Here is a 14,641-nt window from a genome sequence, read left to right on the forward strand (position 1 = left end):
ATAGGTTATTTCTAGGACATTTTATTTTCTTACAGTGTGAGCAAGGTTATTTGATTAGCTATAAATCACAGAAAATGGCTAGAGTTCAATCCAGATAGCTAGTTACAAAGGATCATTCAGATAAATTAAAGGCATAAAAACTGCTGAATATTAATATATAAAACAAGCTATTTATAATGCCAGAGAAAATCCACTTAAAGGTTTAAAATATATATTTACCTTGTTGCGCCTGATGTAAATTAAATTCCTCAGATTAGATCGTCTACTGTAATTTAAACCGGTGAACCATAGTTGGCTACCTTGTTTGAAGACTTAACTAAGGTAACACTGTAAAAATTATTTCCCTGTTTCTAGATTTTCCCCAAACAGTTCAGCAGTGCAGCAAAGGTAAACAAGCAAATGGTGGCACAGGAGGTCTCAGATGTGCTTTTGTTTAATTCTTGCTATTTTTCTGACCAATGTTTTGTTGTTAAGACCATTAAAAGCTTAATATGTTGCCATTTTGGGCTTGGCCCATTTTTGTTCCCCAGTAATGTACAAAATGGTAAATATTTCTTTACATTTGGTAACGTTACCATACTTATCCATAGCTTGTCGTAACTTTTTCCCAGTTATGATTCAGTTAAATTTGCAGTTATCTTTACCTACCGACGCAGGAAAATAAAACAGCGATTTACCTCAATCAATATTTGTGCGTCTCTCAGCCCGAGCGACTCGAGCAAGCGATTGGTCTTGGTAGACATACGCGCTCTGATTGGCTATCCCCTTCAATTCATTGGTAGATTCTTGGTAGCGAACGGGGATTTGATTGGGTCTCTCTACCAACAATTACGGAGACTCACGGCTTCCTCGGAGTGCCTTTAGAACTGATCTATATTTGGCCGGACCGCAACAGCGGGGCCAGCCCTACAAACGCGAATGTCTGTGACTGACTGACTGAGTGATTGATAAAGTTACACCGCGCCTGTCTGTGACGTCGGCCGGTTCGGTCCAGCAATATACTGTTTTAACCTGATCTTGTCATACGGTCGATGGGTGGCACCCATTTGTGTTATGTGTAATCTAATTGAGCTAATTTTTTCTGGAAAATATAGACTCAATTCAACTTTTTTCTGAAGTTGTTATTACTACTACTAATAATAATAATTGTAGGAGCCATTAATTTATGTTGGTTTATAATAAGAACCCCAAAAATATATTAAGTTTATTTATTCTGTTCTACATTTAAGTTGAAATTATAATGGAATTTATAATGTATTTGTTATTCATTGTTTAGTGTGCATTGATTATTTTATGAGTGTGTCCCTCTATAGGAGAAGGGGGAATAAATTATATTTAAGATGGTGGGGTGAGGCGGGACCGCGGGCGTAGCCGGGTGCGAGCGGAAACGGTCATTGCGTGTTTTGCACAACCAAAGTGGGCCAGTGGAAGCTGGAAAAATTTAAATGGACTTTAATTTTAAGTTCATTATTTCAGTTTTATGTTCATTTATTTTGTAAATAAATTCAACAAGAACAACAATAACTCCCAGTGAAGTGGATAAAAGTGGGAAACGTTTACTGGAACATAGGAAACAAAAGGACAGAAACATTTTTACCACTACAATAATAGTAATAGTAATAGTAATAATCATAATAATAATTTGTTTTTAATGACATTTAACGTGATATACATTTGATGGTAGGCCTACCATAATGTGAAGGCATTCAAAACCTGACAACCTTTTATAAAACCTATTAAAGAAACCACCACTAGATAGAGCCACATGTTCAATAGTCACTGAAGTCAGCATTCAGATTATGGCTAATGTTTCTCAGTTTGACTGTTGCTTTTGCAATAAAATGTCTTCATCTGCATATGAATTGGTTCAAGAAGTTTAATAGCAATCTTTTCTTACTGTAAAATATTGTCTCACAGTTATGTCAAGTTATATATTTCTACTTTCAAAAATAAAACTGGAACTCACTCAAACACCAGAGAGCCATCAGGCACCAGACACGCCTAATACCAACTGATCTGGCTGCTCCAGCTGTCTGTGTCACACTGGGCTGCCTGTGCTGCATCCCTGCATATTGTATACATTACATTACATTACATTACATTATAGGCATTTAGCTGACGCTCTTATCCAGAGCGACTTACAACAGTGTAACCAAACTCAGGATCAAGTCCACTTAAGTCCATTGAACAACATGCAGAGCTCTGCATACCTCTGTGCTACTACTACTGTGACATTTGCAATGTTTCTAACTTTCTATTGTCTGCGTCTGTAATGCCCTTTAACATAACACAGTGCTGCAATCCACATTTCTCTACAGGGACAATAAAGTCAAGTCAAGTTCAGTAGAGATGGCTTATATGAAATCCACTGTATTTTCCATGTGCAAGTAATTTCTGTCACAAAGGTCACATAAGTATTTATCTATAACCTTTATATGTATAGGAAAAACTAGTTTTAAGTACATCAAGTTAAGGCCATTTTAGAGAGTGCCATGCGATTTCTGAAAACATTTTAAGAACATTATACATACTCTCCACACTGGAAGACATCTTGTGCATGTAGAGGCATTGTTATGGGCTCTGTTGTGGAGTTTCATGATTTTCCTCCAGGATCAGCTTGTCTCACTCTGCAATTCTGCTAGATGACTTGCTATATGTGAGAAGGAATCTGAATAAGATCATCTAGAAATTTTTGTGTATATGAAAATAACCTCTATATTATAATTGTGGGTGTTACAATGGTTATTTGCGGTCACTCTGCACAACAGAACTGAACAATGCCTTTAGCATCAGGTTTCTGGGGAGCTTATGATATGCCTGCTCGTAGGATAAAAAGTCTTGAAAGAATTGAGGAAATATTGGGTAGCATTGCTTTGGAATACATCTTATTTAATTTCGGTGACGCAAGATAGCCTATATTGTTAGTAGTACCGTAACTTGGCGTCATTTTGATATCAATACTTTTAATGGCAGGCCTGGACTGGTCTTGTATGTGTGAGTAACTTGGCATTTTTGTACGTTGAAAACGTGTTTTTTATGAGATATATAACTCCGCCCATCGAACATTCAGTTCAGCCAGTAAGTGAGGAAATGCGGTCCAAAAGAGAAACTGAAACTTAACGGTCCTTTCAATAACGGAGGAGAAAGAATCCCCAGGAAAAAAGGAATTAAATTAAATGTAAAACGGAGTAAACAGTCTGTTGTGGAGTGCAACTGAGGTAAGAGATGCTGAAGGTAAAGGGATGCGGGAAGAAATCTGCAGGTATAATCGCATTAACCCGCGTAATTCAGAAAAACTGACAACTGCAACTGGCAATAAAATGGTGGGTTTAAGGCGTAGCCTGATAAGCTAAGAGCTCACACGGAGTCCGAACATAGCTTACCATTTAGACCAGAAAGTAATATTGAAATAACCTTTAAGAAAGTTAACTTCCATATTTATGATATTCCATGACCATTTCGACCTCGTGAGGAGGTAGCCTAGCGAGACGGAGGTCAATTTTCGCTCGTTGTTGACATTTTGACGCTGCCGTATAAACCCGGATTTCGTTTTTAATTAAACGATTAAGAGGTTGTTACTTATTCTTTTATGTTTTATAGGAAATCATTCCCATTACTAAATCAAATTAATTTGTTTGCAATATTGAGGCAAAATATACAGTGGAGTGATTATATTAGGCAGAGATTACTATATTTCATTTCATTTCAACTTTATTCAAGACTCATCTTAAAAAGAGGTCCGTAGCAGGTAAAATTAGGGTTGGGTATCAAGAACCAAATTTCCAAGAACCGTGGATTCGATACGGAACGTGTATTTCGATCCTGCAGTTCGGTTCCTAACTTATGCATATTTCAGTCGCGCTCCCGAGTGAACTGCAGGAAGCATTTTACAGTCCATAAAAGCTGCACTTATCTGCCAAGACCAGCTACGCGGACCTAACGTCACGTCATTTGTTACGCAGTACGTCAACAAAGCACGCGAGAACAGACACTTTTTACCGTTTAAATCTGTTTACATCCTGGACCATGGCTGACCGCAGCAAACGCTCGAAAGTTTGGCTTAGCTTCATTAAAAAAGATAACGACACAGCAAAATGCAACACCTGCAGTAAGGATATTTCGTGCAAGGGAGGAAGCACCTCCAATATGACGAAGCATTTACTTTAACACGGCGTGAATCTGATGATACCCCTTTTCCACCAACGCGAACCTAGTGCTGGTTCTGGGCTGGTGCTAGTGCCGGTTCGCAGTTGTATATAACGTTTTTTCTCGATATCATTGTGCCGCCGTGTTAACACATTAGCTACTACGGTTGCGGGTCAGGCACTCTTCACGGTAAGAAGAAATTTTAGGATAACGCTTCCGATTTTGCTTGTGTCTAAAGTGCTGCGATGGAAACAGCGACAGATTGACCAACTATCCACATCTTCCCAAAATGTAAACAAGTCAGGCAGTTTTCACGGTCGGGAAAAATTTTATGACAACGTCTCACGCTCAGGTACAAAACAGATGAGCTGACATTCGCTTTTTATATTGAAGGTAAACGAATGATGTATACAAATTATTTTAATTTCTTTTTTGTTATATTTTTCCATTATTCATTTAAATAGTTTTGGTTTGTAATTGTTTTTGTTGATCATTCCTTATAAGAAAGAGTAATATTTATTTTTGTAAATGAAGGGAAAAAGAAACCTTGCTGTCACAGTTGACAGTTTACTGATTATAGCCTAAATGTGCCAAGAATAAAGGTAGGTTAATTTTTGTTCTTGAAATATTTGTTCTTTTTTTCTCTCCAAAAGGTCTTCTAGTTTTCCCACTAGGAGAAAACTAGAAGGTTAGCTGACCTTACAATTCATATATGTATGTGTTTGTGACAAGTGGTTCTTTGTTTCAAGCTGTTTGTTTATAGGGTAAACGGACATGGAACAACGCAGGCACACATTATTATAAGAAAATAGCGAAAAAGCGTCCGTCTATTGGCAACCTGTCCAAATTCCTCCTTCTGCTGAACGAAGTGAGAAAAGAGACTGGCTCGCGAGGCTAAATTCGTCCTAACACTGGGTACTGGCTTCTGATTGATGCGCGAGAACCAGGGGTTTTGACCATAGACATGCATGAACTAGGCTTGACGGCACGGGTTTTGCTCGGTGTACCGTCCGACTATGGGTAAGATGGTAAGAGTCATAATTGAAGTGGTGATATCTGGAATTCACGTTTTAGATAGTCAAAACTGAATTGTAGATATCTTTAATTGGAGTTATAGAACTTAGTGGCGAAACTAGTCGAAATCTAATTAGAGATATCTTTAATGAGCGTTTTGACTTGTCAAAATATAATTAGAGATATCTTAAATTAGCGTTTTGACTAGTCATAAATTAATGACAAATATCTGTAATGTGAAACTGCACAGGTTATTAGATGTTAAAATGGCTTGCCATAATTTTGGCTAGTAATATCTTAGATTCAGTTATCCAGAAAGATCATTTAGATTTTGTCAGGATTCTGCCTTTTTCTGTTTGTTTTTTCCTTTTCTGGGCCAGCAGATGGCGGTACTTCAGTCTGTATTTCAGTTTGCTCCCTCTTTAGTTACCCCTGTGTTAATTGTATTATTGTTTTCAGTTATCCTGTCATTGTTTTTCTTTGTGTCTTGTTATCCCTCCCTGCTCTGGTTTGATTGTGCTTTGAGTTCACCTGTGTCTTGTTATCTTTGTGGCTATTTAAGTTCTCTGTTTCCCTGATTTGGGTGCTGGTTCCTTGTGTTTCTGCCTGAGAGTATCTGCCTGTCTGTTTCTGCCTGTGTTTCTGTCTGTGAGTTCTGCCCTCCCTGAGTTTTGTTTCCTTGTGGGGTTTTTATTTTGTTGAAAATTCTGCTGTTTTTGTTTTTGAACGTGCCCTGCGTGACCTTGTTTTTGTTCCCTGTTTTCTGTTACCTGTATGAGAGTAAAGTCTTTGGTTGGATTTGCCTTTTTGGAGTTCCTGGTGTTTTTCCCACTCTGCTTTTGGGTCCTGGTCCCCCGTTACCTGACATCTTAAATCACGAGGAATGAAATATCTTTAACTGAAATTATGACTAAGTCAGAACTAATGTGGAGATATCTCTAATTTGAGTTATGACTAGTCAGAATTGAAATGGCGATACAGTATCTGGAATTCATGTTTTGGATAGTCAAAACTGAATTGTAGATATCTTAATTGGAGGTCCCATACAACTGAATGGCGAAAGTGACTTCAATCTTACTAGCAAAATGTAATTCGAGATTAAGTTTTTTGATGAGTGAAAATGCAGTTGGATATCTTAAATTAGCTTTTTGACTAGTCATAAATCAGTTACAGATACCTGCAATGTGAATCTGGTCAGGCTATTAGCCTAAATGTTTGCGACACAACACCTTAATTAGCACTACAACAGGCGCAGAACACAAACTAAGTTTGGGGAACTGGCGCCCTCTAGTGTGACGGTTGGATTCAGGTAGGGTTGTTATTTCCCAAAAATGTATAAAAATAATTGGCACCCCTAAAGATTCTTATAAATAAAATCAAACTAAATCTACATCAATATTAAGAGAAAATCGTGTGACCTTCCATGGCTTCCTGTTTCACTAGAGGATTAAACTGAGAACCTGGTTGTGAATCCCATTTTTCATCTTTGCCGCAGAGAAAGACAAAGAACAGACGAACGAAATTAAAATGGTTGCTGACCTTTGAAAATCAGGCCAATGGATCAAAAAAAAACTGAAGATGCTAGTTACTACTGTGAGGGCAATAATGAAGAAGTTTAAAACTGCTGGAGGGCAGCATGGTGGTGTGTGTGGAGTTTGTATATTCTCATCCCATGTCTGCATGGGTTTCCTCCCACAGTCCAAAGACATGCAGGTTAAGCTAATTGGAGACACTAAAGTGCTTGAATGTATGAGTGTGTAAGTGCATGGTGTGTGTGCCCTGTGATGGACTGGTGACCTGTTCAGGGTTTTTTCCTGCCTCTTGCCCAATGCATGCTGGGAGAGGCTCCAGCCCCTCTCACAACCATGTCCAGGAATATGATGTGGGATGGATTTAAGGATGCATATACTGAAAAGAAAAATACGGTGGTGGATCTTTAATGTTATGGGGCTACTTTGCTCACACTGGTTAAGTTAAGGAAAGCAGCATCGTGAACTCTACCCAAGTACCAGGACAATTTAGCCCCAAACCTGACTACCTCTGCCAGCAGACTGAAACTAGTGGATCTTTCAGCAAGGCAATGACCCCACGTTAAAATCCACAAATAAGAAGGTTAATGATGCAGAAGCATCATTGTGCAATGGCTACAACAGTCTAAAGACTGCTGAAACTCCCTGAAAACCTGTGACTCAATTGAACAGCACAGCCCATAAGCACGGATCAACAAAGACATCAGGATCTGGAAAGATTGTGGGTGGAGGAAGATCCCTCCCAATGTGTTCTCTGGTCTCATAAGACGTTATGTAAAAAGACTCAGTGCCATTATCTCTAAGAGGGGAGGGTGCACACACTACCAAATACAAGGGTGCCAATAATTGTGACGCACAATTTTTGTAAAGAAATGTGAGAAATGTGTCATTTTGGTAGTTTCCATTATATCATTAAATATATTCCATATGTTGGACAATGAAAATATACCTCAGCACTGGTAATCTTTATATTCAACGGTCTTAGTAATTGCTATCATGGGTGCAGAATATTTTGGAAGGGATTGTATTACTGTACGTTGTGTATTACTGTAAGTTTATGGCTCAGTTAATTTCCGGATTTGTCCCTGTCTGTTCTATGAGATTTGATGTATGTGTGTGTCTGTGTGTATTATATCTGTGCGTTATCATGTTCTTCTTGTGTGTATTTACAGGTCTGCCAATTTGGGTCAGAACCCACTTGTGAAACTGATCTGTTGTGTTCAGGTGTCCTGAGACAGGGGGCGCTGTTTCTAAAATGAGTTCCTCAGAGGAGACCGAGACTGACGATGGAACCCACGGCCTTGCGAGAAAGAGGTAAAATTGCATGAATCAGAGAGTTAATGTGCTATGAGTTAGAGCTGCAGTAAGAGGATGAGTTTAACTGGAAGCTCTGTCTCCATGTGCTGTGAGTTCGAGCTGCAGTAAGAGGATGAGTTTAACTGGATGCTCTGTCTCCATGTGCTGTGAGTTAGAGCTGCAGTAAGAGGATGAGTTTAACTGGAAGCTCTGTCTCCATGTGCTGTGAGTTAGAGCTGCTGTAAAAGGCTGAGTTTAACTGGAAGCTCTGTCTCCATGTGCTGTGAGTTAGAGCTACAGTAAGACGAGTTTAACTGGAAGCTCTGTCTCCATGTGGTGTGAGTTAGAGCTTCAGTAAGAGGATGAGTTTAACTGGAAGCTCTGTCTCCATGTGGTGTGAGTTAGAGCTGCAGTAAGAGGATGAGTTTAACTGGAAGCTCTGTCTCCATATGCTGTGAGTTAGAGCTGCAGTAAGAGGATGAGTTTCACTGGAAGCTCTGTCTCCATGTTTTGTTCACAGGCTCCAGGTAGATCGGGCTGGGTCACCTGTACCCAGCTGTCTGTCTATGAAGAGTGACCATTCAATGGATCTTCCACTCTACTTCAGAGGAGAGCTCAGAGGTGATCAAAGGTAATGAAACACGTTCGTATTGAATTATACCTGCAATAAGAGGATGAGTTTCACTGGAAGCTCTGTCTCCATGTGCTGTGAGTTAGACCTGCAGTTAGAGGATGAGTTTAACTGGAATCTCTGTCTCCATGTGCTGTGAGTTTGACCTGCAGTAAGAGGATGAGTTCAACTGAACGCTCTGTCTCCATGTGCTGTGAGTTAGAGCTGCAGTAAGAGGATGAGTTTAACTGGAAGCTCTGTCTCCATGTTTTGTTCACAGGCTACAGGTAGATCGGGCTGGGTCACCTGTACCCAGCTGTCTGTCTATGAAGAGTGACCATTCAATGGATCTTCCACTCTACTTCAGAGGAGAGCTCAGAGGTGATCAAAGGTAATGAAACACGTTCGTATTGAATTATACCTGCAATAAGAGGATGATTTTAACTGGAAGCTCTGTCTCCTTGTGCTGTGAGTTAGAGCTGCAGTAAGAGGATGAGTTTAACTGGAAGCTCTGTCTCCATGTACTGTGAGTTAGAGCTGCAGTAAGAGTATGAGTTTAACTGGAAGCTCTGTCTCCATGTGCTGTGAGTTAGAGCTGCAGTAAGACGATGAGTTTAACTGGATGCTCTGTCTCCATGTGCTGTGCATTAGAGCTGCAGTAAGAGGATGAGTTTAACTGGAAGCTCTGTCTCCATGTGCTGTGAGTTTGACCTGCAGTAAGAGGATGAGTTTAACTGGAAGCTCTGTCTCCATGTGCTGTGAGTTAGAGATGCAGTAAGAGGATGAGTTTAACTGGAAGCTCTGTCTCCATGTGCTGTAAGTTAGAGCAGCAGTAAGAGGATGAGTTTAACTGGAAGCTAAATCTCCATGTGCTGTGAGTTAGAGCTGCAGTAGAAGAGTTTAACTAAGTTGTGTCTCATGATTTATTCACAGGATTCACTGCTCAAATAAACTGTTCTCCTCAAAACAGGTATGATATGTTCTTTTTCTATTTTAATATTTGAAGTTAATATGACTTTCAGACAGGCAGATTGAATATCTAATCAGGTTTATTAAAGTTTATAAAAATTGATCTGGCCCTCTTTGGCTCACAGATAGACTGGATTCTTTTTTAGGATCCATAAACGATGGCAGTGGATGACTCCAAACAGATTGTTTTTAAGTTCAAAGGCTTTATTTGTCACATGCATTGGGATGGCAGGTATGCCATCCCGCCAAGTTACGCCTTGGCGGGGGCATGCCCCATACCTATACAGCACCGAGAGTTTGGCACTTTTCAGGGTTCCCCACAGAAATAACCACAACAGCCACAGACACTCAGCCCTTAAAAACGTTAAATTCTGTACATTCTGACCCCATTTCAACAGACAGATTTCATAAACAACTTCACATGTCCACACAGTAAAGCCCCAAACTAAGGGGATTTTGCGTTTTCTCCTTCTTCTTCTTCTTCTCATTCTTATTTTTCCTGCCGCCTATCCCACTGTCTCCCCATTGGACATTTTACCGACATCAGCCAAATCTTCACCTACACAACCCAATCAAAAACTTGCATACACGCAAAATACCCATGCCTTTTTACTCTGAAACATTTCCAGTTTAAACAGCTAATCTGCCTGTGGCCTAGTGAGTAAGGTTACAGTCTTGCAAACATGGGGTCGTTAGTTCAAGCCCAGCTAGGGACATGTTTCTTTAACCTGCTTTTACTCTCACTAATAATTGTCTTCTACTTCTCAATTATTTCTTTTGCACCATATCTACCCGCCGTTCACCGAACATATACACTGCATTATGACGTACCGTCTGCACGTTCAGTTATTAACCAGCTACAGTATTGCAAAGCCATATGGATTCAACGGTTGAAGGATTGAATCCCGCCTCGCACTCAGGCAGATAACTTCCTCTTTTACATTAATGTTTCCTTACGCTTATATTTGCTTTACCAAATCTCACATAACTCACTCATAATTATAACTACTACTGAACATGAGAAAATCACATCAATGCAATAGATTTCACACATTCCTTATTAACCCTCCACTTTAATGGCTAATGCTTCCTACAGACTGTTATATATACCATTCGATAAGGATACTAAGCTCACTCATGGTCACTTCAGTTACTTTGCACTATAGTCTGTGATCATGTCAACCTTCACCTACATGCCCATTCTGCTAAAAACATATTGTTTCAACTACACAATTTCATCATGTCATCCTAATTTCTCTCACACTGTTGTTCTTTTCTCATATGCAAAGCCTGCTGGGACATATGCGTCTGCTGCTATTCTCCACTATCAAGTTTTCCGGTTCTAGCTTTCGGTGAGGCAAGATAGCCTATATTGTTTGTAGTACCGTAACTGGGCGTCATTTTGATATCAATACTTTTAATGGCAGGCCTGGATTTTGGCAGTCTGAATGAATGAGTTATAGACCGGGTATGTCTTATATGTGAGTAGCTTGGCATTTTTGTACGTTGAAAACGTGTTTTTTATGAGATATACATGTACATACAGTGAAATTCTGGTGCGACAAACTCCTTGTAGACTGTGCAACATAACGCTTCAATAATAATTATATGCAGAAAAAATAAATAAATAACTAAATAAATAAATAAATAATATTAATAAGACTAATAAGATATGAATACAAATTAAAAGAGAGAAGAATATAAAGAGCAGTTATTAAAAAAAATACGAGCAATACAAATAAGTAAAAAAAAGTAAGTCCTAATATAAGTCCTAAAATAAGTCATAGGAAGCAGTGCAACCTATGATATAACATACAATAAGTACAAGAAAGAAAAAAGAAAAATACAAAGTAAACTGTGGGACGGTAAGGTGCTGCAGTGTACATAGAGGTAAAGGTGCTATGTGCTTGAGGTGAAAATACTATTTTAGGACAGTTGTCCAGGCTGTGCAGTTAAAAGCACTGATGTCCTGAGGGAGGAAGCTCCTCCTAAGTCTCTCAGTGCTGGTCCTGTGACTGCGTAGGCATTTGCCTGACCGCAGCAGCTCAAAAAGTTCGTTGTTGGGATGGAAAGAGTCCTTCCTAATCCTCTTTGCTCTGCTTAAGCACCTCCTGGGGTACAGGTCCTGCAGAGTGGGGAGTGTGGTCCCCATGGTACGCTCAGCTGACCGCACCACCCTCTGCAGGGCTCTCTGGTCCAGAGAGGAGCAGTTCCCGTACCAGACGGTGATGTTCCCCAGCAGGATTCTCTCAATGGTTGCAGAGTAGAAGGTTTTCAGGATCTTCTTGGAGACTCTGAACTTCCTCAGCTGTCTGAGGTGATACAGGCGCTGCCTTGCCTTTCTCACCACAGTGTCGGTGTGCAGTGTCCATGTCAGGTCCTCTGTGATGTGGACACCGAGGTACTTGAAATTGCTCACCCTCTCTACCGGTGACCCATTGATCTGTAGAGGGGTGTCGGTCCTCAGCCGTTTCTTCTTACAGAAGTCCACCACCATCTCCTTGGTTTTGCTGACGTTCAGGAAGAGACGGTTGTCCTGGCCCCACAGTGACAGGTCTGCCACCTCCTGGAGATAGGCCTTCTCGTCGTCGTTGGTGATCGGGCCTACCACCACTGTGTCGTCAGCAAACTTGACGATGGTGTTGGACTCAAACCTGGCCACACAGTCATGTGTGTACAGGGAGTACAGCAGAGGGCTCAACACACACCCCTGGGGGGCTCCAGTGCTGAGGGTGAGGGGGTTTGAGGTGTGCTTACCCACTCTAACCACCTGGGGTCTGGCGGTCAGGAAATCCAGTATCCAGGCACAAACGGAGGTGTTCAGTCCCAGGTCAGTCAGTTTAGCAGCCAGTCTGGAGGGGACTATGGTATTGAAAGCTGAGCTGAAATCAATGAACGGCAATCTTACATAGCCCCCCCTCTGTTGTCGAGGTGAGAGAGAGTGGCATGCAGAACCTGACAGACCGCATCGTCCGTGGATCTGTTGGGGCGGTAAGCAAACTGCAGAGGGTCCAAGGTGCTGGGAAGAGAGGAGCAGATGTAGTCCTTGACTAGCCTCTCAAAGCACTTCGTCACCACCGAGGCGATAGTCATTCAGGCGGGCTGGGGAAGCGTTCTTGGGTACAGGGACAATGGTGGACCTCTTGAAACATGTGGGGACCACGGACTGGGCCAGGGAGAGGTTGATTATGGTGGTGAACACAGGAGCCAGGAGATCAGCGCAGGTCTTGAGGACTTGTCCGAAGATTCCGTCTGGCCCTCCTGCTTTCCTGCTGTCCACCCGTTTCAAGGCTCCCCTCACATAGTGCTCTGACAGGACAAGTGAGCTTGCAGCTCCAGGGGGGGAACTTGTGTTATACACGCTAACTGTGCTAGCCGCCGGGCTAATGTTAGCATCATTAGCCTCGAAACGTGCGTAAAAAGAGTTCAGCTCGTCTGCCAGAGTAGTGTCAGCTCTCACCATAGGGGGGCGCCTGCCCTTATGGTCTGTAATGTCCCGTAGTTCTTGCCACATGTATCGAGTGTCTCGCTGCTGGAACTGAGACTCCACTCTGTCCTTGTAGCGATGCTTCGCATCCTTGATTGCTCGCCTCAGCCTGTAGGACACCGCCTTGTACTCCGTCATGTCCCCAGACACCAGTCCCGCGTTATAGGCAGTGGTGCGTGCGTTCAGAGCAACGCGGATGGATCTGTCACCCCACGGTTTCTGGTTAGGAAAACACTTAACTTTCACCGTAGGGATAACTTTGTCCACCACCGTTGTAATGAAGCCGGTCACCACTTCCGTAAACACGTTGACGTCATCAGAGGTGGACTGGAACCTGTCCCAGTCGACGTCGTCCAGCGCGTCCTGTAGAGTGGCCTCTGATTGGGCGGTCCAGCGCTTGACCTCTCGCGCCACCTTCTCTTCCCGTACCATCCGTTGTTTGTATTCTGTTATCAGGAAGATGGCGGCATGGTCTGATTTGCCAAATGATGGTAGAGAGGTAGCCTTGTAGCCCTCCTTGAACGGTGAATAGCAGTGATCAAGTATCTTGTCCTTTCGGGTAGGACATTTGACGTGTTGGTAAAAGTTTGGCATAAGGTTTGCCTTGTTGAAGTCCCCTGCCACGATGAGGGCAGCGTCTGGATGCTTGGTCTGTAGTCCGCTTAGCACATCATGTAACACCGACAAAGCCTCGTCGTGTCCGCTTGTGGTGGAATGTAAACGGCCCTAGTGATCACTGCGGAAAACTCCCGGGGCAGGTAGAATGGACACTCAGCACTCAGTTTGTATAGTTAGCATTAAAAAATGTATTGCACTGAGAAACTTAATTCAACTCAACAACTAAATTATTCCAAGGACATTCGTGATTCATCACAAGTAGTGTCCCTAAAAAACATAAATCAGGAGCAAAAGCTGCATTTCGAATATAGGCTTTAGACCTGCTGCTTGTTGTGTTCTAAAGTATCTTTTCCTGTTCTGGCCTTCCTACAAGAGAAAACATGAGACATTGCAGGCATTTAGCAGTCACTCTTATTCAGAGCGACTTACACAACTTTTTACACAGCATTTACATTGCTTCCTTTTATACAGCTGGATATGAACTGAAGCAATGCAGGTTAAGTACCTTGCTCAAGGGTACAACAGCAGTGTCCTACCTGGGATTCAAACCTCTGACAAGACCAGCTCCTCACCCATTATACTACACTGCCACCCATAATAAAGCAAGGCTTTGTTTCCATGGCTCTGATACAGCAACCCGCTTCACGTGTTTATTTCACACTGAGACAGCACACCTCTTCATGTGTTTATTTCACACTGATACAGCACACCTCTTCATGTGTTTATTTCACACTGATACAGCACACCTCTTCATGTGTTTATTTCACACTGAGACAGCACACCTCTTCATGTGTTTTTCACACTGATACAGCACACCTCGTCATGTGTTTATTTCACAGTGAGACAGCATACCCTCTTCATGTATTTATTTCACTCTGATGCAGCACACTTCTTCATGTGTTTATTTTACACTCTGATACAGCACACCTCTAAATGTGTTTATTTCAGTCTCTCCTGCGCACTCTGATGAAG

At 41.7% G+C, this 14,641-nt stretch overlaps 2 protein-coding genes and 1 long non-coding RNA gene across 3 annotated transcripts in view; 2 read left to right on the forward strand and 1 right to left on the reverse strand.

Moving 5' to 3' along the window:
• Positions 1 to 14,641, forward strand: part of LOC118218882 (NACHT, LRR and PYD domains-containing protein 3-like) — a gene marked incomplete at its 3' end in the record, with an annotated part of 393,893 nt that overhangs the window by 278,864 nt on the left and 100,388 nt on the right. The window lies entirely within an intron of this gene.
• The window catches only part of LOC118218977, a 139,506-nt gene that overhangs the window by 77,643 nt on the left and 47,222 nt on the right, over positions 1 to 14,641 (reverse strand). The window lies entirely within an intron of this gene.
• Positions 5,076 to 14,641, forward strand: part of LOC118218938 — an 84,326-nt gene continuing 74,760 nt past the window's right edge. The window contains exons 1-2 of the mRNA XM_035401713.1: positions 5,076 to 5,166; positions 7,914 to 8,003. Coding sequence (XP_035257604.1) covers positions 5,111 to 5,166; positions 7,914 to 8,003 — 146 coding nt within the window. The 5' untranslated portion in view covers positions 5,076 to 5,110. The remainder of the gene's footprint in view (positions 5,167 to 7,913; positions 8,004 to 14,641) is intronic.

Source organism: Anguilla anguilla, chromosome 19 (assembly GCF_013347855.1).
Source record: "Anguilla anguilla isolate fAngAng1 chromosome 19, fAngAng1.pri, whole genome shotgun sequence".
Classification (NCBI taxonomy): domain Eukaryota; kingdom Metazoa; phylum Chordata; class Actinopteri; order Anguilliformes; family Anguillidae; genus Anguilla; species Anguilla anguilla.